Source organism: Brienomyrus brachyistius, chromosome 22 (genome assembly GCF_023856365.1).
Source record: "Brienomyrus brachyistius isolate T26 chromosome 22, BBRACH_0.4, whole genome shotgun sequence".
In the NCBI taxonomy this organism is placed as follows: Eukaryota; Metazoa; Chordata; class Actinopteri; order Osteoglossiformes; family Mormyridae; genus Brienomyrus; species Brienomyrus brachyistius.
Genome location: NC_064554.1, coordinates 8,808,640 through 8,835,617, shown reverse-complemented (window position 1 = coordinate 8,835,617; position 26,978 = coordinate 8,808,640). Strand labels below are relative to the sequence as shown.

The following is a 26,978-nucleotide window of genomic DNA, read 5'->3' as shown; positions in this document are numbered from 1 at the left end:
ACATGCAAACAGTCCTGCTATTAAGGTGCTGGTATGATGTCATGAGGATGAGGTCATGTTTTTAATGTCCTGCTCTGGCACTCCTGACAACCGACGTGTTACCATTATTTTTCGTGGTACTTTTCCACTGCCACCAAGAACTGCTGCATACCCGAGTCGTACCCTGAGGAGGCCATTTCCCATTGTAAATTATCTGAGTCATACATACGCTGATATGGCCTTGCTTACTAGCAGGGCCAAAAGCGTGACTAAACTGGACCGTTTGTGTCACCACCATCTGATTGGTTGAAATGCACAGAGACAAGGAAGAACTGGTGATTTGTGTCAATATGCATTGATTATCTCAAGGGGAAAAGGCCATATACTACTGTATATCAGTGGCTCTCAACCTTTATTGCACCCAATTTTTACCATACCAGCTCAGTCGTGCCCCTATATCAAACATAGGTTTAAATTAACAACATGATCTAGCACGCAGTTGGCTCTGCAGTTTACACCAATCAATGCCTGTTGCACAAATCTGATTGGATGTGGCAGTGTATTATGAAGTTCTTCTATATTCTTCTATATTGACACAAATCACCAGTTCTTCCTTGTCATCCGTGGTTTGGCTTCTTTCTTCATACTTATGGCCTTGGGTCTGAATTTAGGACCTGGTGGATTGTTAAAATTGTATGGGAATAACCCAGGGTGGGTGGGGCGCCAGTCCATCACAGGGAACACACACCATTCATGCCTTTGGGGAATTTGACAACTCCGATTAACCTCAGCAAGTTTTTGGACTGAGGGGGGACAACAGAAAGCACAGAACAACACGGGGAGGCGCCCGAACCCCAGGGCTTAAAACTCGAAACATGCACGGATGGCTGAAGCACAGTCTAACTGCACCAGAGAAGGACTGCCAGTCTGCGGGCGCAGTGCCTCCCCTGTCCATCCACTCTGCATAATCTCTGCCCTGTTGGCTGTGCAAACCAGCAGCTCCAAGGCCACTGTATGCATGTCTGTGCAGCAACATATTTTGCATAAGGGTGTACACGATCATCAGAATCGGATGCCACACCATTCTGCTGTGTTTGCTGTCCATCAGAAAGAACCTTCTTCTTTCCATGTGGGGGAGAATACCAGATGCTCTGGGGGGAGGGGGGCAGGGCACAGGGACAGGTATTGTGATGCTAAGTGCATGCCAGGTGTACAAATCAGCCACTCTTTTTCACTATAGGTCTCACTATAGGTTTTGGTTAATCTAAGGACATGAGTTTAAAAGAAGGCATGCCTCTAAATCATTGTAGTGGAGCAGGAAGACCAAATATGTTTTCCAGAAATTTCCCCACAATATTATTCCTTAAAACTAGTGCATGTGTGATTGTTTCACCATGGCAACCCTTTATAGCCTGGTAATTTGAAAGCATTTTATTATGATACTAAAAACATTTAATGGAAGTAGAGACTTCAAGTATCGGGCAAACCATAAACTGTATTATGAACCCTTAGTCCCTCATTAAAAAGCCAAAATATCTGCTATTCTTGGAAAAGTGCATGCATATAGTGAATATGCAAAGTATTTTTTCAACTTAACAGCACTTAACAGCAAGATGACTGTGATTCACACCAATGTAGATGTGAAAAAAGAAAAGCACATGCCTGTCTGCCCCCCCCCGCAAGTATAACACCCAAAGCACCCACAGGTCAGATGTTTGTGTAGGCAACACTAAGGTTTGTCAGCTGTCTCTGTGCTTATTATCAGCCTCGGCTCCACCACGAATTGCCATATTCATCAGGGACGTAGCTGGCCGGAGAGGCTGTTACATTAGAGCATCAGGGCACCTGTGCACCAGAAAGGTACTGAAGTACGGACCCCCACCTCCGTGACGTGTGCTGGACAGAGGACGTCCTGTCGTTTGGCCACGATGACCTGTTCACATTCTCCTGCAGAATAAAAAGCGACCGCAAGCTGCGTTTTGTTACGTCCAAGTACCGACCGCTGGTGGGGCGTGAATGAAGATGCAGACTCCAAAATAAGCAGCTAAATCGAATACTGAAAGGCAACTGCTGAAGTCAGTGGTCAGTGCCTGGTACATGACCCCCTCCATCCCGATGGATTGAGTTATTTTTGGCCTTTTTCATGATAGAGTAAAGCCAGGAGCTGAGGAAAGCGTGTCTTCCTCTAATCTCTGACTGAAAGGAGGGTGTCTTAGGGGTCAGCCTCCCATGGCCATGCCGTCTGGCCTTTTAATATTCCTCTGAAGACCCCCCCCCCCCCAACCCACTTCAAAGGCTTTTAAGTGGAAAGCAGGGTAAGAGTGTCTCTGCCTGGCCAAGCAGGTTAATCCCACCTGTCGTGGGTCTTCAGCCCTGTTTCCCCTGCCAGCTTTAAGAGTCTGAAGTAGTTAAACATTCTGTCAGGTTCCAGGTTTTCCAGCCTGCTTGTATTTTAGGCATCTCCACACCTCAGTGGATGCATGTGTTTGCTCATCATGCGAGGTTACGGGGGGAGGGGGGTGGGGACGGGGGGTGTCATCGCTCTTGGTGGGATTACGGGCTGCAGCAGGTCCCCAGCTCTGCCTGTCAGATACACTAATTCACCCATCTGGACTTTATAGCCTTTAAAGGGCAGCCTTTTATTACTGCTTACAAGGCTTCTTCAAACAAAACTAAAATCGGCTGGTTCCGGGGCTGGGGCCATAATGGAGGGGTGATTGTAAAGCTTTTGAATATGGAACAGCATAAGTGAGGGACGGCATGGTATGCAAATGACCTTTTCAGGTCCTGGGTCAGGTTCCCACCTGTCGGTGTGGGGAGGGTGGCTCAGTACCCCGTGGATGGTAGTTCATGCTCATTTTGGACCATCAGGACCCCACATACAGGGAAACTTTAGTTTAATCCAATATCTACTGTGAGACTCATTTCCACCAATCACGGTTACTGTTCTTCTTTAGCTGCCAGCCTGTGTACATTACAGGGTTTCTAGGATCTGAGAATAGAATAAAATGCAGAAAATTGCCTTCATATTTGGTTCTACTTTTGCCTGTGGCAAGGAGATTGCAAGGATATCTGTAGACACGGTGGCACAGAGATTCAAAATCTATCCGTCCAGTTGCTTGCTAGTCAAATTTGGTCTATTAAAAAAGCAGGAATGTTGTCATTTTGGGATCTGATTGATTGAATGCAAAGCTGCTCTGTTGTGAACGGGCATGGGGCCTGCCTCTGTTAGTGTCCCTGCGGCCCAGCCTACAGTGTATGGGCAGATAGCCGGCTCTCAGGACTGTTTGGCTGTCCTCCCACAGGGACCTGCCTACCCTGCATGGTGGACGTGGTTCCGGTGAAGAGTGAGGAGGGAACAGTCATCATGTTCATACTCAACTTCCAGGAGCTGCTTGACACATCGCTGAGGAAGGGGGGGCTCAGGCAGCACATAGCCCAGGGCTGGATCCGGACCGGTTGGTATCTCTGAAAGATCTTGTATCTCCATGGTATCACTTAATGGTGTTTTTTTTTTAACCCAGATGTTATGGGTCAATCGGATGTCAATTCCCAAGCTTTTGGGTTTTGGGTTATGTTAAGATACAGTAACAATTTCACTGAAAGGAGCATGCTGGGAGTCCTGATAAAGACAGCAATGTGCATTTTGTGCACATGCACGAGATACTACAGGCATGCTGCCAATGTTTGTAACGTGCCTGTAGTCATGTGCATGTCCCCAGCCACTGACGTCACGCCTGCACTCACTGCAACCCCAGGTCAGAGGCACCGGCTGAGGATGAGTCTGCCGTCTCTGCGGGCCATCTCGCTGCGCCGAGCCTCCCAGCCCAAGGACCAGTTTGAGGGCGTGGTGGTGGACTACCTGCAGGTGAGCTGACCACACCTATGTAGCCCCACCAGCATGCACATGGGGGCCCATCAGCCTTAAAAGCCGTATTTCTCAGTCCGATTCTTGGGGAGCCCCAGACAGTCCACGTTTTTGCTCTGGGAACTGGGAGGGAGCAAAAACATGGACCATGTGGCGGTCCGTCAGGATGGGGTTAGGGAACACTGTGTGAAACAGGAGGTCCTGTGCTGCCAGCCGGGAATGATAACATCGAACACTTTTCTTGACATGATGTAAACCACTGCTGTAGACGTATAACAACACGTAAAAGATAAAATGTTCAGACAGGAACAGACACTACAGGACAGCAGATCTGGATGGGTGGGGCCTACATGACACCGCTTGCCCCTCTGTTCCAGACAGCAGTGAGCACTTCAAAAAAGGGATTGAATACTGGCAGGAAAACTTAACACTTCAAACTATGTATAGTATAAGGTGTCAAAAGTACCAAAACATGACCACATTGTGCATTATCACTACTTTAGTCTCAGTGTGTTCTCACAAAGCCTGGATTTGATTCCTATGTACTTCCTGTGCTTTTCTGCATCTCTGATGCTTCTGTCCAGAAGTGGATGGTTTAGTATATATAAGCCTAAATTGCATCTCTAGCGTGTCTGTGTTCCACATAAAGTTCAAAACCTGAAGCCTCCAGGACATGTCCCTATGTACCCTATGGCGGACTGGTGTCCCTCTGGGACATGTACCTATGTACCCTATGGCGGTCTGGCGTCCCTCTGGGACATGTACCTATGTACCCTATGGCGATCTGGCGTCCCTCTGGGACATGTACCTATGTACCCTATGGCGGTCTGGCGTCCCTCTGGGACATGTACCTATGTACCCTATGGCGGTCTGGCGTCCCTCTGGGACATGTACCTATGTACCCTATGGCGGTCTGGCGTCCCTCTGGGACATGTACCTATGTACCCTATGGCGGTCTGGCGTCCCTCTGGGACATGTACCTATGTACCCTATGGCGGTCTGGCGTCCCTCTGGGACATGTACCTATGTACCCTATGGCGGTCTGGCGTCCCTCTGGGACATGTACCTATGTACCCTATGGCGGTCTGGCGTCCCTCTGGGACATGTACCTATGTACCCTATGGCGATCTGGCGTCCCTCTGGGACATGTACCTATGTACCCTATGGCGATCTGGCGTCCCTCTGGGACATGTACCTATGTACCCTGTGATGGTCTGGCGTTCATCTGGGACATGTACCTATGTACCCTATGGTGATCTGGCGTCCCTCTGGGACATGTACCTATGTACCCTATGGTGGTCTGGCGTCCCTCTGGGACATGTACCTATGTACCCTATGGTGGTCTGGCGTCCCTCTGGGACATGTACCTATGTACCCTGTGGTGATCTGGTGTCCCTCTGGGACATGTACCTATGTACCCTATGGCGGTCTGGCGTCCCTTTGGGACATGTACCTATGTACCCTATGGCGGTCTGGCGTCCCTCTGGGACATGTACCTATGTACCCTATGGCGATCTGGTGTCCCTCTGGGACATGTACCTATGTATCCTATGGTGGTCTGGCGTTCATCTGGGACATGTACCTATGTACCCTATGGCGGTCTGGCGTCCCTTTGGGACATGTACCTATGTACCCTATGGCGGTCTGGCGTCCCTCTGGGACATGTACCTATGTACCCTGTGGTGGTCTGGTGTCCCTCTGGGACATGTACCTATGTACCCTATGGCGATCTGGTGTCCCTCTGGGACATGTACCTATGTACCCTGTGGTGGTCTGGTGTCCCTCTGGGACATGTACCTATGTACCCTATGGCGATCTGGTGTCCCTCTGGGACATGTACCTATGTACCCTGTGGTAATCTGGCATTCATCTGGGACATGTACCTATGTACCCTGTGGTAATCTGGCATTCATCTGGGACATGTACCTATGTACCCTGTGGTAATCTGGCATTCATCTGGGACATGTACCTATGTACCCTATGGCGATCTGGTGTCCCTCTGGGACATGTACCTATGTACCCTGTGGTAATCTGGCATTCATCTGGGACATGTACCTATGTACCCTGTGGTGGTCTGGTGTCCCTCTGGGACATGTACCTATGTACCCTGTGGTGATCTGGCATTCATCTGGGACATGTACCTATGTACCCTATGGCGATCTGGTGTCCCTCTGGGACATGTACCTATGTACCCTGTGGTGGTCTGGTGTCCCTCTGGGACATGTACCTATGTACCCTATGGCGATCTGGTGTCCCTCTGGGACATGTACCTATGTACCCTGTGGTAATCTGGCAGTCATCTGGGACATGTACCTATGTACCCTGTGGTAATCTGGCATTCATCTGGGACATGTACCTATGTACCCTGTGGTAATCTGGCATTCATCTGGGACATGTACCTATGTACCCTATGGCGATCTGGTGTCCCTCTGGGACATGTACCTATGTACCCTGTGGTAATCTGGCATTCATCTGGGACATGTACCTATGTACCCTGTGGTGGTCTGGTGTCCCTCTGGGACATGTACCTATGTACCCTGTGGTGATCTGGCATTCATCTGGGACATGTACCTATGTACCCTATGGCGATCTGGTGTCCCTCTGGGACATGTACCTATGTACCCTGTGGTGGTCTGGTGTCCCTCTGGGACATGTACCTATGTACCCTATGGCGATCTGGTGTCCCTCTGGGACATGTACCTATGTACCCTGTGGTAATCTGGCATTCATCTGGGACATGTACCTATGTACCCTGTGGTAATCTGGCATTCATCTGGGACATGTACCTATGTACCCTGTGGTAATCTGGCATTCATCTGGGACATGTACCTATGTACCCTATGGCGATCTGGTGTCCCTCTGGGACATGTACCTATGTACCCTGTGGTAATCTGGCATTCATCTGGGACATGTACCTATGTACCCTGTGGTGGTCTGGTGTCCCTCTGGGAGGTCCCCTCCAGCGTATCCCCTGCTTCCTGGGATGGGTTGCAGGCTCACAGGTCCATCCTGTGCTACAATTTGTATCTCTATCCAGATCTTAGATGAAGCGTAAAGGGAAGTAATGAGAATTAATATGTTTTCAATGATGTTAGTATGCCCAGGGGGGGGTGGGCAGCCAGTTAACCTTGGACCCCCAGAGTTTTTGTTTCCACTCCTCCGTTGTCTTCTGGCTTCCCTCTTTCTTTATTCAATTCTTTCCTTACTTCTTTCCCATTCTGTATCTCCCTCTACTTTATGTTGTAAGTATCACAACACAACCCTGTAAAGCACCCTGTAAACCCTGTAAAGCAACCCTGTAAAGGGACAACTTTGTTGTGAAAGGCGCTATATAATAATAATTTGAATTAAGTTGAATAAACAGCCTGGACCTGAATCTGCAAGACCGGAAGCAGCAGTATCAGATCAACTTAAACAGATGGAACATGGAGGGTATTTTCTTGATGTTGTGGTATGATCTTGACAGTCTGCTTTAAGCCTGTTGTTGTTATCTCTGTGTAATGGCAGCCCATATGGCAGCCCCCCCCCCCATCCTCGTTGACTGACTTCTCGTCTCCCAACCCCCCCGCCACTCCCGTTGCCCAGCCTGGCAGTGAGGACGTCCCTCTAAAGGAGTTCCGCATCCCCTCCAAAGAGAGCTGTGTCCAGTCGGAGACTGAGGCCCTCATTGAGCCAGATCGCAGCGGGGCCCCCACCGGCCGCCCGTCCCCGCGGAGCCTCCTGGACCCCAACGGATCCTTCCACGAAGCAGGCCTGCCCCGGAGCTGCTCCCATGAGAGTGTTCGGAGCCTCCGTCGCGCCTCCTCACTGGACGACATCGAGGGCATGAGGGCTGACTGGTCCTACCGGGGCAGCACCTCCCTGTCTGGCAGCAGTAAGCCTGATACCGCCTGTGTGTGTGTGTGTGTGTGTGTGTGTGTGTATGAGCGGGTATACCTATTCCTATGGGGACACAATGTTCCCATAACGTGATAAATATCACTTTATTTTATAAAAATCAGTGACTGCTATGAAAAAACTACAAATGCAAAAACTCTTTTTTTCGGGTTGGTTACTTATGGTTATGGTTAGGGCAGGGTGGGGGTTAAGGTTGTCATAGTTAGGATATGTTTACCCAACGTGTGTGTGCGTGTGTGTGTGTGTGTGTGTGTGTGTGTGTGTGTGTGTGTGTGTGGTCCAGGTATACTTTAAAAATGGTAATAGGCATAGCACCAAGTGAGTTGAATAGAACCGTGGAAAAAGTGGAGTGATTGGAGATTTGTGCTATGGCTGGTCTTCTGCTCATGTCCCCCACCCCACCACAGACCTGAGACCAAGCCTTCCGAACTCCACATCGGACTCGGACCTGATGAGGTACCGCGCCATCAGCAAGATCCCGCAGGTGACGCTCAGCTTTGCCCACGAGAGGCTGCGGCCTCCTTCGCCTGCTGAGATCGAGATCTTGGCGCCCAGCAAGCTGAAGGACCGCACACAGAACGTGACAGAGAAGGTCACGCAGGTGGGGCCTCGCCGACAGCGCCCCTCTGTAGTTCACAGATGGCTGTATTATTTTGCAGAGCTCAGGCGTCACAAACACCTTGTGTCAGTCAGATACACGCCAAGGCGTTCACAAAAGAGCCCCGAAGTCCCTCCGCAACTGTCTAGTGCAGTGTTTCTCAATCTGGTCCTCGGGAACCTGCAGACAGTCCCAGTTTTTGCTCCCTCCCAGCTCCCGGTAGGAGCAGAAATGTGGACTGTCTGGCAGGAAGCTGGGAGGAAACAAAAACATGGACTGTCTGTGGCGTTCCCGACCCGGTTGGGAAACACTGATCTAGTGGCATGCGCGCTCATCAAAGTGAGCTCAGCGTGTGCGTGTGCGTGTGCGTGTGCGTGTGCGTGCACCTGCCTGGGGAGGCTTCTGCAAGCATGCTGCACTCTGGGTGTGAGAAGAGCTGTTGCCCCCAGCGGCTGATGTGCCTCTGGCTTCTGCCCGACCTGCGGCTCTTGTGGTTTCTCAGGCGTCGCCCACCACCCCCCCCCCCTGCATAGCATGCATGGCATGACATCCAAACTGACTCCTAACTGTTCTGACACGCTGTCGCATTTCCTTCTGGGCCATGGCCTCAGTGCACTCATTTCTTATGATTAGTGTAGTAATACTATGATTCTGAAAGGGGCTGAGAGGCACCTGCTGTCAGATGGGTGTGGCAGCGTGACATCGCGTCTCTCTGGCTGGGCTGATGGCGTACATGATTAGCAGTGTCACACCCCCACCCACTGCACTGTGCCTCTTGATCCTGCAGGGTGGACAACCCTCACACATCTGGCGTGACACTCACACTGTCAGACTCTCGCTCATACGGGGGGGCAAATCGGCAAATCTATATTATTCCATTATGAAGCTAAAATTTGCTATTTTCATCTCATTTTTATACGTTGAAGAAATTGTCAATACACTTCGTCATAGTCTTAGGCCTCGTAAAATCATTTTCATTTAGTTACCGTCTCGTTTTAGTCTGAAAATAAATGTTGTTGACGATAACTATGATGAAAATTTTCCATCAACTAAATTAACACTGGTAAGTACGTGTGCATGTGTGTGCAGATTTATCTCAAATTGAAAATCTCACTCCAGCCATCTGATCAGAGCTGGCAGGCCTGATTCTGTAGTAGACTGCCAGGTCTGTCATAATGTATAAATTGCCATGCAGTGGGTCAGGTTATCTGAGGCTCGGCTTCTCTCGCTTGTGCACTGCCCAGAATCGACCCCTGCACAGTGACACTGTGGTTGGCTCATTGTGGGCACATCACAGGGACTTTTGTCACTCAGTGATGTCCTTAACAGCGTTTAATCTCCCAGCTGTCGAAGTCACGCTCTGCCAGGCAGCAAACAGCTTTGCTGCAGCCCCTCATATACTTCTCCCCATACCAGCTGTGAAATTTGAGTGTAACCATTCTGTGTATCTTAAAAAAGAGAGAGAGAAGAGATAGCATTACTAATGAAGTCTTTCCAGAACCTTTAAAGCATATTTGCGTTTGTAAGAGATGCTTGTTTGCTAGTTATGAAGAATATTTATTTTAAATGCTGTCTGTCATCTGCCCTGCCACGGTGAGCAGGAACGTGGGCCTTGGTAATGTCCAGTGTGACAGGGGCCGTCTAGCCGTTTTTGCATCAGACGTGTGGAGTGAGTCAACGTATAACCAAAGGCCAATAGTTAAAGCTTCTGTGGTCAGTCGTTTCGGAAGTGAGGCCTTGGATTGGTGGTGTAGTTCAGACAAATGTCTGCAGAGGATGAAACAAGTGTAAGTGCAGTTTTCTTAATCAGTAGTAGGTTAATTACTGTTAATTAGTGCTGTATTGTGATTCTTGAAATAAGTCGGAAATGCTACAATTCCATCCGCTCGCAGTAAATTGTCATTTTGCCTACCACTAACTATACCTGTTTGCGGAAGGTTGCCAGTTCAAATCCCTTGCTCAGCAGAATAGTCAAACTGCCTTTGGGCCCTTGAGCAAGCCCCTTAACCATCCCCCCCCACCGCAAAAATGCTCCAGGGGTGTCAGATAAATGGCTAACCCTGTGCTTTGAACCCAAGCTTCAATCTCACCCGTCTATGTATTCACACGTCTTAAAAGAGAGCCAGAAGTGTCCTAATGTACTCATGCTTATACAAATGGTAAATAAAGTTTAATTAAAAACTTCTGAATAAAGTTTGCTGGTAGCGTATGAAGCGTGAATGTTGTATGTTAGTCGTGTGCCAGGGTGTCCGGTTCTGCGCCTTGGACATGAGATCAGTGTTAGTGTTGCTGGGGGTTTGTGTCCCGGAAGTCATCCTCCTGTATATGAGCTGCGAGGACCCCTCCCCCCACCCACTTGATGTTGTTCAGTGGGACCGCAGGAACGCAGGCTGTGTGTTGCTTCTGCTTACGTTGGCTTTCTGGCTAATTGGGTTTTGATTTGTTGCTGTACAGCGTGTGGTATTGATTGTCCGGCATTGACCGCCCTGCCGCTTGTGTATCGTGCCATGTGACAGACAGACAGTGCCAGCAAGAACCTGGGTGTGGGGGGTTTGGAACCAGGCCTGCGCCGTTCTGGGCTGCAAAGTTCGAACTGCGGGCTGTGCCCCACCTGTGTGCATCTCTGCTGGGATGGCCAATTCGGTTGCAACCCATCCTGATCTGCCAGGCCCAGAGTGAAGTCAGGCCTCACGTGTCCATTACACATATGACCCGACACATCCCCACGTTTATACTATGCAAAACGAGACCCGCGTTATCTTGTGGGGCGGTCGCTGCAGCGACTGTGTGTCTGCTGGGGGGAGCCCGCGAGTGCTGTCAGTTAGCACAGCAGCTCTACAAAGTCAGTGCCTGGTCGCTCGGACACCCGCCATGAGCTTCAGGGCGAATCTGGGCCCAGAGACCGTGAGTATTCTGACTGTGTGCTCTCCCCCAAACCTGCGTTCCGCCCGGGAAACCCCACGGCTGCACCGTGTAAAACCACACGGTCCCCTTGGTTCGCTGTGTATGTTTGTCATTTTATTTTTTTATGCATCCTGGAAATGGATTCTTCCCTTTGAAGTTGGTTTGCAAAAAGCCTCATGCATAGTGGGGCTACGATTTAGAGTGCTGGCTGCGTGAGTGACAAGATTTTAAATGCTTATATGAGAAGGCTGGTACCTTCAGTGCCAGCGCAAGCATTTCATTGCAGTCTCAGTAAAAATGAAGTGAAGCAGCCCGTTGAGCATGTTATCTGAGAATATGTTATTAGCAAATGCATGCAAGTACATATGAATGAAAAGGGTGAGCTGTGTGTGCATAGAGTACTTCATGCAGATGTAGCAAGAGGTGTGTGTGATTCAGTGAGCCATGACTTGTCTCAGTATCAGTGATGTCTGCACTGTGATGTCAGCTCCAATGTCTGTGGTGTTCCCTGTACCCTGACAGTGCCCCCTGGTGGATTGGAGTCAGGGATCAGAAGCCTAACTGTTAACTAATTAACTAACTGCCTAACTAATTAACTGATCTAAACCACACCCTCTGAATAATGGTATGATAGAGGTTTTTTCTATAGGTTCGGCTGCTGTGTTAAGTGGTACAGCTGATTCATTCTCTAAATAGATGATTGAAACCGGCAGCCATTTTGGATTTAATATTTGAGCATTTGTTTCATCTTGTAATTTACTGAGTAAATGGTCACTGAGCACCTGTAGTGTTGTGGGTTCAGTTCCCAGTTCTCCAGTTAACAAAAGTTTTTGTTAAGCACATATTGCATGGCTAGTTTTAGGGGAAAACATTTAAATATAACATCCATGGCATATTTCATAAGCTTTACTGTACAGTGGTACCGTAGACCTAATGAGGTAGAACACGGTTGCCAGGTGTGTTGGTACAAGAAGCATGAACATTCAGCATCGCGGATAGCCTGGCGGTATGATGTGCTGGCGCTTCACAGCCACATCAGCGGGAAGTATGAACCAGGCCTTAGGCTACACACAAAGCAGCATAATAAAGATTTATGATGTGACTTTCAGTTCAGCCTTGTAGTCTTTATCTGTATGGAGAATATATATGGTTTTGGAACCGGGGATTGGAACACCTGAATTCGAATTTTTGGAGGGGTGTCCCAACACTTTCGTCAATGTAGCGTATTCATTGGCAGGCCACCAGCTCGGCAAAATTTATCATAGGTAGCTAAGCAAAATTCACCGAGGAGGTATTTTCATCATATCACGCAGCCTTGTCAGTGACATGTGAAAGAACAGGCAGAGATTTGATAAACCTGACTACAAGGCACACAAAGTTAGGGTCTTTAATAGAGATTTTTTGGAGAAGTGGGGAGAGTGTGTAGGTTAGGCTTGGGTGGTATTACGGTAATATTTTCGGTATATCACGGTATTTTTCGGTGGCAAAATTTCTTGTGGGCGAACCCTGCCCCAAACAGTAAGATACCAGAATACTGTTGCTTTTAATAATTCCATCTAAATACCATATACAGAACCACACATAATGGATGGCATGACGGTTTGAAAAATTAAATGCTGGCCAAATATAGTGCATGGAAGCTAGATCGAGGATGGGGGTGTGGGAGGAGTAGGGATTAGATGGGGAGCAGGGGGGTGACAGGACAGTCTGGGGAATACATTGTTGTTGTGCCAAGAGCATCTAGAGGTGGTAACGAGGTGTAAAATGTTTGAGAATCAGACAGCCCATGACATGATTTAAATTATAATTAAATCTGGACTGCCGATCAGTCGTTTTCCACAGAGTCTAAACACCAATAATTTCATGCCCCCCACCCTGATCTGGAAGTTTTAACATTGGCTTTTTGGTGTAATATCTGTATATCATTTTTTTTCATGCTTTCATGCTATACTTTTGTCTAAAAAATTAATTTGGCCTATGTGTGCCACGTATATAATAAATATCATTTGTTCCAAAATTTTTCAATTACAATATCGCTTGTTTGTTTTTGGTCATCACCCGGCCCTAGGTGATGTATTTCAATTACGGCTTAAACAGTGAAATTTCTGGTATTTGTAGCATTGTGTGTTATGTACAGACTGGCTGTCACTAGAGTTTTTCTGGTCACTCTGAAGACGTTTTCTCACCAGCGTGGATATTTCTATTATAATCTCTCCATCTCTCTCCCTCAATCTGTTTTCCCGAAGTCTAACTCCAATGACTTGCTTGCACTCCACGTGGTTGCTATGGGAACCAATATCACCCCAGCAGCCACGCAAGACATTGGCATTGTGAATATTTTGGTAAATCCGCTACCTATGAGAATAACATGTGGACTGTGAATATGAAATCATATTATGCATTTTATAAACCCTCTGGTTTCGTTTTGATGATAGCTGAAATATAAAGTGAGGGTTGACTTGACTACCCCCTCCCACCCCCCCCAGGGCTGTCAGGTGTTTTTACGGGAGTCCCTGTGACAGAAGCCAACATATAAATAATGATGGTGCCAGCATTTTTACTGTCCAATTCTGGAAATTCCCTCAGAACAGCCTATTGCTCTTACAGTGGAACGGGTTTAAAATTTTACATTTAAAATGTAAAAGGCAAAATCTCTAAACCTCCCTTCTTCGAGTTTTAGTTGAAATGTGAGGCTTTGAGTATATTCCCCACTCCTAAATCTGACATCGCTGTCACTGTCCATCTCTTCTTGAATAAAGGTGGCTTGGGAACGTCCCCCATGTCAGGGAGTCAGGGCAGTTCACTCATTGGAGGGGGCAAAGTCACATGGTGTGTCAGGCGGTATAAAAGCTGTGAGTGTGCTGGCAGGCATCCAGGGAGCATGTAGGAACTTGACTGTGGTCTGCAGTGAGAGACCTGCCACCACCCCCCCCCAAGCTAGGGGGCCACACTCTGTGGGAATGGCGATGGAGGAGATGGGCTGCCACAGCGACAGCCCCCGTTGCTGTGTAGGCGAGCAAGATGCCCTGGAGCACCTCACCATGGAGGCTCTGGTCATAATCCCGGTCAGTGTCCAGCACCACTGCAGAGTGCAGCCCAGCTTCATCCAGCCTGGGAGTGCCTAGGTGGGGTGGGAAAAGTCTTAATCATATGGGCAAGTTTTCATCATGGTGTATTAGAGAGTCCTATCCTACAGTGACAGCTCTCTGCTTACTGTCTGTGGCCAAGGCAGTTACTTTGTATAATCTAGTGGCTGTTTGTTAGTGATTTGTTACCACTAAGCAGTGAGTAAACACCTCTCCGTTTAGGCTACAAACCTCTTAAGCACCGAAACCTAAATTCAGTGTTTGACTGCTCAGACTCAGTATTGAAGAGCTCCTTCCCACACTGCAGTGCATATTTTGGCATGTAAATCTGTATGTTATGGGGTAACAGTGGGATGCGGTCGCTTTCCCCTCCTGACGGGAGCTGTGTAAGACCACAAATGGACCGTATTTTTCTCGGCCGTGTTATGGTTTACATGGTTGCCAGCTTTTATATGACTCTTCTGATTTAGTGGTTATTGTGTGTTTAATGTCAGGCTCTCCCCTCCCTTCCGTCAGCCCTTCACCCTTTCGGTCTCTCTCTCCCCCTGTGTTTCCCGGACAGTCTGCTGTCCCACAAACTGACAAATCGATGTGTGAAATGGGCGGCTCCGCAAATGGAAAATCAGAGAGATTTGTGACACTTGTTTCTGGCCACGCTGGCGTGAGGAAGGCAGCCATGAAACCCCAATGGTCACATGTTGCACTTTTATCACAGCTTATGATCGTATTTGGAGGCTGGGCCCCCCCTGTGGTGATGAGTCGACATGTTTCTTAGTAGGGCTGGATGATTTGGGGAAAATATCTAATCGCGATTTTTCTGGCAGACATTGCGATTACAATTTCATTCGCGACATAATTTTTTATATGTGCAGACTCGTCTCAAACAAAAAGCCTCACTCCAGGGGGGTATTCCATGAAAGTAACTAAAGAAAGTCAGACTTTCCCTTAAACCTGCTTCGTGGAATATCCCCCAGGCAGCTGACCAAAGTTGGCAAAAACCCTGCATTTTTATTTCAAATGAGAAGTAAAATGCAGTTTCCGACTGAAGCGGCTTATCATTCCTTTGCCTTGTTGCTCTGACAAATACAAAACAAATGAGAAAACATTATATGCGTCACCTTTTAATGTCTTTTCTAAATAATAAGACTGTACGTGGCCATACCCAACTGTAAGAGCGATTAAAGCCATCTGTTCCTTTAGTATTTATGTTAAAGTGAGGCTTTTATTTTATTACTGTTGTGGGATTAAGATTAATTTCATGGAAATCAATACTTAAATCAATGAGCACAAAAACATATGACATAAGCACGACTGTATTATGGGTTTTACGGCTTTTCTGGGGGTCACAGACTCCGCTGCTGTGAGGATTACTGACTGTCTCACGGTTGTTTTGATGGATTACGCTAATGCAGCTGCCCATTAACAAAAACAAAAGGTGTGATACGCTGAAGTATGTCATTGCTGGTGGTTATAAGGATGTTTTATTGACGATAGGACCTTTCTGAAATAACCTCGGCAAGAAGAAAGTGCAGCATATTCTTCGCGTTTCACGTGTTTGCCGTTTGTGGGCGTATACTCCGTCGTCTGGGGCCACTTCTGATCGGTGAGCATGACTGCCACACAGGAAGCACAGCATGAATTTGGAAAACTGTTCTCACAACAGTATTAAACCCTGCTGTATAATGTATGTCCTATATCGCAGCCTTTGCGATTTGCTAATCGCGTTGTTTCCTATTGTGATTTCGATTTGAAATCTATAAATCGTTCAGCCCCATTTCTTAGAATTGAGCCCGGTAGGGGTGTCCTGGCTTCCTCTGCCTGTGCGTCTGCACACCATGTTCTTCCCCGCCTACCCCAGGAAGTGCCTGAACGGTTCCTCCTTCACGGCACCGCGCGGCTGTGCTGCTCACCGAACCTGTCCCCTGAGCTGCTTTGGCTCTGCACTTGCGTCCTGTGTTTTGCTATTTTTCCCCGATTAAACCCCCGTTTTACCTCACTGGAGCTAGAGGTATCATGAATGAAGAGCTAATGCTTAGGGTCTGCGTTCATTTTGTTTGTAAATCTAACAATTACGCCATACTTCCATGCTTGATCGTCGGCCTGATGACGGTTTTTCCTGTGGTTCCTTGACTTTTTGTATCCCTCATTGTTTTGATGATCTGACAAGAGGCTCTCTGGTGCCACCCTACAGGTACTGTCGCTGGGAGCGGATGTGCTGCCTGAGTACAAGCTGCAGGCTCCTCGCATCCACAAGTGGACCATCCTGCACTACAGTCCCTTCAAGGCGGTGTGGGACTGGGTCATCCTGCTGCTGGTAATTTACACGGCTGTCTTCACGCCCTACTCAGCCGCCTTCCTCCTCAACGAGCAGGAGGACGAGCGCCGGCGCACCTGCGGCTACACCTGTAACCCGCTTAACGTAGTGGACCTAGTGGTGGACGTCATGTTCATCGTGGACATCCTCATCAACTTCCGCACCACCTACGTCAACCACAACGACGAGGTTGTGAGCCAGCCGGGCCGCATCGCTCAGCACTACTTCAAGGGCTGGTTCCTCATCGACATGGTGGCCGCCATCCCCTTTGATCTGCTCATCTTCTGCTCTGGCTCCGATGAGGTGTGTGAGATGGGAATGGTTAGTGCTGTCTTCATCATAAATGTTAGCAGCAGGCCAGAACCGAACGGAACCTCTTGTTCACTGAGTGGCCAGAGACGTGTGAACCTGATCCTTGATGTATACCCCTTCTCTAAAATCAGAGACTGCTTTTTAAGGCCCTCGATAATGACGATATCTCTTTAGAGCAGATACATGTGTGGTAAAAGGTCTGCTAAACAAGTAACTTCTAAAAAGTCCACTGTGACACCTACCCCCCCTCCCTCCACCCCAGTAAATGAGGTAAAATGCAGGTCAAATCTAGGCCTACTGACTTAGACAGCAGACATTTGGTTTCCTCTACAAGCAACAATGAGGCTTTTGATCCTGCAAGCTGGGGCATTACTATCCCACAGGGTGACTGAGGTTCACTGGTGGACATTAGCCACCATGTCCCCTGAGTGGAAAGGGTTTGGAGCGAGCCTTCTAAAGCGGGATGAGGTAGCCAGCCACCATGGGGGTTCACAGCCTGTGGTCTGACTGCCTGTGCTGTTCAAGTCAGGTGAGGGTCTGGGAGTGTCCAGGATTGTCCAAGAGTGTGTGAGACAATCTATGTGGGTCTGCGTGTGTGTGTGTGTGTGTGGTGATCAGGTTTATAATACATTGTGGGGAACATTTGGGCTTAAGGTCGTCATGTTGGGATTCGAGTTTTCCCTATAGAAATGAAAGGACAGAACCCACAAAGATATAATTACAAACCTGTGTGTGTGTGTGTGTAAGGGGTCATGGGCCATGTGAACTATAGCTGTCAGGAGAGGAAGGGGATCTCATGTTTCAGAATGAAGTATCTAGTGTGTTATCCTTTAAAACAGACTCATTAAAGGACAAATGTAAATGTTAAACATCATTTTGAAATAGTAGCCAGGGATCTACATGAAGGAACATGACATTTCAACTCTGCCCTCCACCTCCTCAGCCCCAGACCACGACCCTCATTGGCCTGCTGAAGACGGCGCGCCTCTTGCGGCTGGTGCGTGTGGCGCGGAAGCTGGACCGCTACTCGGAGTACGGTGCCGCCGTGCTATTCCTGCTCATGTGCACCTTCGCCCTCATCGCCCACTGGCTGGCCTGCATCTGGTACGCCATCGGCAATGTGGAGCGTGCGGGGGCCTCACGTGTTAGAGCCATGAAGATCGGCTGGCTGGACAACCTGGCTGACCAGATCGGCAAGCACTACAACGACAGTGACATGAGCTCCGGTCCATCCATCAAAGACAAGTACGTGACGGCGCTATACTTCACCTTCAGCAGCCTGACCAGCGTGGGCTTTGGCAACGTGTCACCCAACACCAACCCCGAGAAGATCTTCTCCATCTGCGTCATGCTCATTGGATGTGAGTATGCGCCTACATGGAGTCACATGTACAGGAAGGGGCATTGCTGACAGCGTGTGTCGGTGTCTCCCTGTGAATCTCTGTGGTTTATGTGGTCTTGCGATGCTGGCACATATCCCGATTACCCTGTTAACGATCCCTCTGTCTGCTTCCCACAGCCCTAATGTATGCCAGCATCTTTGGGAACGTGTCTGCCATCATCCAGCGTCTTTACTCTGGAACAGCGCGCTACCATACGCAGATGCTTCGGGTCAAGGAGTTCATCCGCTTCCACCAGATCCCAGGGGGCCTGCGCCAGCGTCTTGAGGAATACTTCCAGCATGCCTGGTCCTACACCAACGGCATCGACATGAATGCTGTGAGTCCTGCCCCATATTTCCCACAAACTAACACAAACGGCCCCTCATTAATCCTCCATGCAGACGGTACTACAGGCTCGCATGTATACAGCCACTCATTAATCCTCCATGCAGACGGTACTACAGGGTCGCATGTATACAGCCCCTCATTAATCCTCCATGCAGACAGCACTACAGGCTCACATGTATACAGCCCCTCATTAATCCCCCATGCAGACAGCACTGCAGGCTTGCATGTATACAGACCCTCATTAATCCTCCATGCAGACAGCACTGCAGGCTCGCATGTATACAGACCCTCATTAATCCCCCATGCAGACGGCACTGCAGGCTCGCATGTATACAGCCCCTCATTAATCCTCCATGCAGACAGCACTGCAGGCTCACATGTATACAGCCCCTCATTAATCCCCCATGCAGACAGCACTGCAGGCTTGCATGTATACAGACCCTCATTAATCCTCCATGCAGACAGCACTGCAGACTCGCATGTATACAGCCCCTCATTAATCCCCCATGCAGACGGCACTGCAGGCTCGCATGTATACAGCCCCTCATTAATCCCCCATGCAGACGGCACTGCAGGCTCGCATGTATACAGCCCCTCATTAATTCTCCATGTAGACGGCACTACAGGCTCGCATGTATACAGCCCCTCATTAATCCCCCATGCAGACGGCACTGCAGGCTCGCATGTATACAGCCCCTCATTAATTCTCCATGTAGACGGCACTACAGGCTCGCATGTATACAGCCCCTCATTAATCCCCCATGCAGACGGCACTGCAGGCTCGCATGTATACAGCCCCTCATTAATCCTCCATGCAGACGGCACTACAGGCTCGCATGTATACAGCCCCTCATTAATCCCCCATGCAGACGGCACTGCAGGCTCGCATGTATACAGCCCCTCATTAATTCTCCATGTAGACGGCACTACAGGCTATTCCATTTCAAAGCCCTGTGCTGCCTTCAGCAGATAAGCTCTAGTGTCGCGTCACTGGTGTGTAGTCTTTGGTCCCTATTTGGCAGTCAGTACAGGCGGTGCTGATCCCTTATTAGAATACGCTTAACTGGGAGTGAGTGGCGATCGCCCGAGGGGACATCAGCAGCAGCTCATGCGAGAACCAAGCCGGTTCTGTTCTTTCCTATGCTCTTAAAATAATGGGGTTTGATTTGCCAGATAGGAGTAAACAATTCTGCAAAACAGTGGGAAATTCAGTCTTCGCATCATAGATGAAATGTAAAGGCTTGATCTGTTGTTCATTTGTGCTGCTTTGGATGAATCCTATACACGCGATTCATGTGACATGGGTATTTGAGAGACACAGGGGTGCCGCTAGACATTTTGGGCCCATGACACATATGACCAATCCATGACCGATTTTTTTTAGGTCTCTGTTACTAAGGGGCCCTTGGACTGGCCATAATATCTCCCCCACCACCACCACCCCCCCCCCCGTATTATTTGACTAAATCTGATGAATTTGTTGACCACTTTGCCCCCCCCAACCAGAAAGCCTGAAACCATAATTGGTATCAGCTTAATCTGAGGATCATCCTTGATTCAAGCCTGCATATAGAGACTGTAAATGGCCTGAAATCAGGAGGACAGCAGCAGTTCAGGCAGAATTGCTCTGCCCTGTTGCCCTGTTGAGCGCCTGGCCAGCTCTCCATGGGCCGCTCACCATCGACCGGGCCGCCCCAGGGGTCCGCGCGTCTCGTCCCACACGTCAGGCCTGGGATGATGTGCTCGTCCTGCCCTTTCACGGTGTGCTGTGGGGAGGCCAGTCACTTTCTCTGTATTGTCTGTGCAGTTTCCTGCTTGGCACATGCCAGGAGTGGGTGTTTGTGGACGGCTAAATGAGGTCTCCAGGCGCACAGACACGCTTTGCACAGATTTATGGTCAAACCCCCCCCCCCAGGACGTAAGGCAGTGTAAATATTTGGAGTTGCGGTTTGTTTACAGGACGCCATGTCATTCGTTCACTCGTCTAGCGAGTGTATCTATGATGTGCCTCAAATCTGACTCCCTGGCCAATTTGGGAGAAAACGCGTGGCAAACCTAAAAAAGGGAGGCGTCGTTCCATCCAGGGTTACATTAAATCTCCACTTTGATGTGCAAGGAATGATCAGCCTTTAAGAGTCCCAGAGCAGACGACGTGCGGAAATTTTCAACTCTTCTACCATGAAATCTATTATATTAGAAATTTGGGTAAATTCAGTGATTCGTAATAAACGCACACACCACTTTGTGACGCTTATGAAAACATCGCACAGCTTCAGCGGTTTGTCTGCTCGAGGTCTTAAGCAATGATGGTATCACTTATTATCTCAGTACTATCCCCAGTATCCCGGTGCTTTGCAGATGAGTTCCAGGCCTATCAACTGGAACAGCTGCCTAGACTGACCGTCTGGTTCTTCCTGGTGAGCGTCACTGTGATTATCTCTCTAATGAAGGTGCTGATGACCCCCACCCCCCAGGTCCTGAAGGGCTTCCCCGAGTGCCTGCAGGCTGACATCTGCCTGCACCTGAACCGCTCGCTCCTGCAGCACTGCACGGCCTTCCGGGGGGCCAGCAAGGGTTGCCTGCGGGCACTTGCCATGCGCTTCAAGACCACGCACGCCCCGCCCGGCGACACACTCGTGCACTACGGTGACGTGCTCACCGCCCTCTATTTCATCTCCCGTGGCTCCATTGAGATCCTGCGTGAAAACGTGGTGGTGGCCATCTTGGGTGAGTATCCCATCTGACCCAAGCTCTCTGTCCCCCATCTGACCCCATTCCTCTGGCCCTACCCCACCTGACCCCACCCAACTACCCTGCCCCATCTGACCCCACCCTTTTGATCCTGCCCCATCTGACCCTACCCCTCTGGTACCGTCCCCTGGGATGACAGTCTGCCAGCTGTTAAATACCCCAAATAATGCCAGCTGACCGTGTTACACCATTTCATGTGAGCTGAAAGCCTGTTTCACTACACTGTTAAAGTCAAGCATAGACAATGTCCTTTATTTCCCAAGTCCATGATGAATGGATTCAGCAATATATTGAAATGCTTATGACATGGCTTGCGTAAGCATTCACATACACATGAATAAAAAATAATAATAATTTAAATTATAAAAATTACCCCCAAATGCAACAAATCTTGAATGTAATTATTGCATTTCAAGTTGTAAAGTCAATGAAAACCTGAGAACAGACAGATGTACGTTGAACAGCAGGTGTAATAATAAGTACGATAAATGGATGAATAAGTAAATAAATGTATATTTCTGCTGCAGGTTTTAGTGTAACTTGGCAGTATGGAATGTATCAATCGGGTGGCCTGTGCAAAAAAACATTTTAAGCCTGTTGGACCCTGAGCTAATCCTACGATAGTGGTGACCAGATGGGGCTTGCAGGGCAGCCAGTGTGCTGGGTGGGAACCGCCCATGATGATTCCACCGGCTTCGCTCACACTGCCTGTGTGGTAGAGGTCCTCCAGGGCTGGGAGCTTGGAGCCTATGAACTGTCCTCAGGATGGCCTTACGGTCTTGGATGGTGCATCTGCTGTGCCAGACAGCGAGGCACTCGGCGAAGATGCTCCTTGTGAGGCATCTGTAGCAGCTGGTGGGGATGTGAGGATGCATGTCACATGACCTCAGTTTACGCATGAAGTAGAGCCTCTAGGGTGCCAGCCTGGTGGAGTGGAAAAACCCACTTGTGTGGCTGGAACTATGCAAGTACGATGCAGTTATCTCCCGAAACCATGGTTCGAACTCTTGAGGTAAACTTAGATAGTATGATGCATCGTTAAATGACACAGGTGCTTCCCAAAAACCATAGTTTGAGCGGACGCTCACAAACAGTCATTAAGTTGTGTAGTTTGGACTACAGCTCTCGAAATGTAGTTAGAAGCTAAGTTCTGGGTGACTAAGTCATTGATGGTGGAAAATGCAGTCGAAGGAGGGTAATCGCTATGTAAGTAAGGTGAAAGTAATGAAATAATCTTGCCATATAGACATCTGTAATGTCAAGCGCTTTGAAAGTGTAGTTGTAAGAGTACTTTTTATGTACTTTTTTGTTCAGGAGTGTGGCATGGTTTGTAGAGGATGTTGTTTACCCACCTTGTTTGTACTATATGGTAGAATTCTTTTAATAGATAAATATATAAAGAGAAAATTGAGACCACAGCACAAATTTTTGTTTCACTCATTTCTCAGTTTATGAGTATGTCTCTATGAATAATATATATATATATATATATATATATATATATATATATATATATATATATATATATATATATATCTTTTTTGCAAACTGCTACCTGGTTCTTTCCTGTTTCTCATCAATGAAAGGCTTCTTCATTGCTTTATTGGACTTCAGACCTGCACTTAATGTGTCTCCATTCCTTTTGAAGGTCACTTGATATCATCCTGCGATTCATGAGAAACTATCGGATAAGTTAACGGTCATCTCTGGCATTAGAATGTCGCTTCCACCCTCTACCTGGCTGGCTTCTGGTCATTCCTAGTGTCTCCTGCTTCATCTTAATTTTTGTGTAATGCTGGCTTTTTGAACCTGTAAGCAACCTTCTACTCAGTATAGCCTTCTGCCAGCAGAACTACGATTAAACCAGGATTTAAAAATGCAGATTTGTCTTAAGAGATACAGTGGTCTCTTAATTTTTTCCATGGATGTATTTAGGGCTGCACAATTTTGACATCGCAGTATCACATTTATAAAACCAAAAAGGAGATTAAATTACCTGAAATAAACCATTAACAAATAGAGCGTATCTAAAAATAGTGTTTAGTAAGCTGGTTGTGTCGTCGTGAGTCGTGAGTCAGCTGGCAAAGCAGTGCCGATGTGCACATCGTGATGACGATGCTGAAACGATTTATCACTCAGCGCTTATCACCACTAACCGCTTTCATTGCAATATGAAAAAGATTTAAAAAATCCACTTGTGGTACAAATCCATGGCTGTGTAGGTGAGAAACCTGGTATACCATGGTGGGTGTTATGCGCTGCCGTCCGTCCCACTGAGCCACAAATAAGGCTGTAATAGTTCTTCTTAGCTGTGTATTATATTATTATCACGACACTATTGCTATTTTTGAGGTATTACTATTATTGCTGTTATATGACTGGCACAATAAATAATAATATAATATCAGCACAACTGTAATATTTAGAAATGTTGTTATGACGTTTGGGAGTTTTTACACGCAACCTGCGTGAGAGTGAAGCCACTCGCCTCTGGGCCCATTGTAGTTCGAACTACGGTGGTTTGTACTAATGTGGTCCAAACAACTGTGGTACTAAGTAAGTCCGGCAGTTTTGGGAATGGATGTTAGTTAGTGTGAACTAACATAGTACGATGCATCGTTAATGCTAAACTTCCGCTGTTGTTTGGGAAACCCCAGCATGGGTCATCAGTAACGTGCTAACCAACGAACCTAAATCTGAGTCACTCCACTTCAGCATCATCGGTGTATATAGCGGCATGCAAGCCGCCTTACAGGATTCTGCAGTCCACATCATCTCCTCCCTTTGCTGGTAATGAGCTACAGATTGCTGTCCTGGCACCACTGTGATAAGGTAGCAATCTCCTCTCTATAGGCTCTCTTTGTTGCTTTTGGTGATGAGACCTAGTATGGTTGTGTTATCAGCAAATTTTTACAGTAACTTTAGAGCTATGCTTGCTAATACAGTCTTGTGTGGCCAGGGAGTATGAGGGAGCTAAGTACACAGCCCTGTAGTGTGCCAGTGCTCAGGAGTGTTAGTGCAGTCACTAATTCTAACTACCCATGGGTCCAAGTGTGTGTGTGTGTCTGTATGTACATGGTCAGTGCTGAGAGGGCAGTCCTGTGAATATTGCAATAAGAATGTAATTTCATGACGGTGTGTTGCGTGTGCGTGTGTGTGTGTGGGGGGGGGGGGAGTCTTACATATGATATTAGAAATTACCATTATCTTAAAAGGACGGTTTGAAGTACAGTTACATTTTGCTTTAAATTTTAAAATTGCGTAATGTAAAGGGATGTAGAATTGCACGCGCCCTAACTCTGACCTTGCCAAAGTGCCCGCTGTGCCAGCCTTATCACACTCTGCCCTGTTTGCACGGTGCCAGGAGCAGCAGGACAGATTTAGACCCCATTCATCTGTGCTTCACTCGTCTGTGCAAGTCCATTTCGGCTGCTGCTCTGTTCGATTTGGATCATGGGCTGGTCAGATATTTACATGCACCATGAAGAAACGATGCCAGATGCACAGTCCCGTAATGGATGGATTCAAAACTCTACAGGGGAACTGATACAATACAGACATTTAAACTGGAGACCACTGTGAACAGGCAGTTTCACCTGTAGAGTGCATGAAATCTGTGTGAGGGCCAAGCTCAGGGCTGAGTAAACCCAGGTAGAGGCCTTGGATTGCAAGCTGTGAGCCACACTGACAAAATGTCTCCACCAGCTGTAAAACTACCAGTTCTCCAGGCAGTTTATATCCAGTATATTATTTTATGTGGCCCGTTAGTGCCCCCTGGTGTTGGTTTGACAATCCCTAGAAAATAATGTTCTTTGTTTCACATTGTCAGTACAGGTTACCCTTGTTAGCTTATTGTTTAAACCTTGTAGTGTAACTGGTGAGAAGTAAAAATATATAATATTATGTCTTCTGTCTGAAAATGATTTCACTGTGGCCCTCTTCAGCTTTTTCCCTCCTCTTCCTTACTAACTCAGGCAAGAATGACATCTTTGGCGAGCCCATCGGCCTGTACACACGTCCCGGGAAGGCGAGCGCAGATGTGTGTGCCCTCACCTACTGCGACCTGCACAAGATCCAGCGGGACGACCTGCTCGAGGTGCTGGACATGTACCCTGACTTCTCCAACAACTTCTGGAGTAACCTGGAGATCACCTTCAACCTGCGAGATGTGAGTATCCCTGGCATGAGAAGAGCCTCACCGAGGGACTACTGTATGGTTTACTGAAGATGGTTTGTATCAGGCAGATCGCGTTATCCAGCCCGTCCCCAGTGAAGAATCCGACTGTGGGTACCGCCGGCCCCGGTGCCCGAAGAACTCAACCAACCAACTCCAACCAACCAAACAACTCAAGCGCAACCAACCCGGTGAGCGAGTATCTGTGCTCTGTGGGGAGTCATTGTCACCATCGCAGATTGATGCATTTATGCTGGGGCTCTTGATCATAATGGAGAACTCATGGAAGCTAGTAGGGGGTGGAATTAACATGCCTTCTCTATCACACACCCCTCCTATTGGCTACACTATGGATTAAGGCTTCATTTATAAGCATTTATGCAGGATTTAATGGGCAGCCTTGAGTTATGGTTTCAGTATAATCATTGCTTCAATCAATCAAGTCCACACTCCCTCTGTGCTTCCTGCCTGTAGATGGGATGGACCGGGAGGATGTGTACCCCAACCAGACCTACCCCTTATTGGGAAACCACCGGGGGGCGGAGCCACAGCTACACTGGGAGGAGCAGTGCAGCAGTGGCAGCCCCTGTTCCCAGTCCAGTGAGGAAGAGATAAAGACCCCAGGCCGAGGCAAAATGGAGCCCTACGCCCCGTCGGTGGTCAGCCTGCTGCCCGATGGAGGCTCCCCCCAGGAAAGAAGCCATCCTTACACAGGTATAGAGGTGGCTCCCAGAACCCCCCCACACACATATCCCTTTACGTTATGCAATTTTAAAGAAAAATGTAACTGTATTTCAAAACGTCCTTTTAAGACAATGCGAATTTCTAATACCCTGTTCATCTAAGAGTGCCCCCCCCCACCCCATCACACACACACAGGTTTGTAAATGTTTCTTTGTGGGGACTCCTCATTCATTTCCATAGGTAAAACCATAATCCCAAATATGACAACATTAACCCCCACCCAGCCCTAACATTAACCATAAGTAACCAAACAAAATACAAGACTTTTGACATTTTTTTGATTGCATTCAGAGAGTAGAAAAAATTTATCCCCATAGCATCAAAGTAGCAGGTTTTTATCACACACAGATACACACACAGAGTCTCTCTTTGACCGATGCCTCCATGTCCTTCAGCACCACCGCTCAGTGCGTCTAGCCTGTATGATTACTGGCCTGAACGTCGGTCCAGTCACTTTCCAGAGAGCCCACAGCCCCCTCGCCTCCCACCCCCCCACACGGAGGACAGGTCCAGTGAACTGGAGTCCCGCCTTGAGCTACTGCAGTCCCAGCTGAACAGGTGAAGTCTGTGGAGAGTGTGTGAGGAGAGAGGGGGATAGGAGTGGTGGAGATGAGATGACAG

At 48.1% G+C, this 26,978-nt stretch overlaps 1 protein-coding gene across 13 annotated transcripts in view; it reads left to right on the top strand.

Annotated features, from left to right (window-relative positions):
* The window catches only part of kcnh6a (potassium voltage-gated channel, subfamily H (eag-related), member 6a), a 44,008-nt gene that overhangs the window by 14,137 nt on the left and 2,893 nt on the right, over window positions 1–26,978 (top strand). For 9 of the 13 annotated variants that reach the window (XM_048990244.1, XM_048990239.1, XM_048990238.1 and 6 more), the window contains 12 exons: window positions 3,285–3,437; window positions 3,738–3,847; window positions 7,433–7,721; window positions 8,152–8,345; window positions 16,524–16,967; window positions 17,902–18,319; window positions 18,478–18,677; window positions 21,139–21,415; window positions 25,414–25,607; window positions 25,681–25,804; window positions 26,088–26,327; window positions 26,753–26,915. In XM_048990244.1, coding sequence (XP_048846201.1) covers window positions 3,285–3,437; window positions 3,738–3,847; window positions 7,433–7,721; window positions 8,152–8,345; window positions 16,524–16,967; window positions 17,902–18,319; window positions 18,478–18,677; window positions 21,139–21,415; window positions 25,414–25,607; window positions 25,681–25,804; window positions 26,088–26,327; window positions 26,753–26,915 — 2,806 coding nt within the window. Of the gene's footprint in view, window positions 1–3,284; window positions 3,438–3,737; window positions 3,848–7,432; window positions 7,722–8,151; window positions 8,346–16,523; window positions 16,968–17,901; window positions 18,320–18,477; window positions 18,678–21,138; window positions 21,416–25,413; window positions 25,608–25,680; window positions 25,805–26,087; window positions 26,328–26,752; window positions 26,916–26,978 lie in introns of those variants that run through there. The other 4 variants (XR_007384518.1, XM_048990241.1, XM_048990242.1 and 1 more) reach the window with 4 other exon arrangements.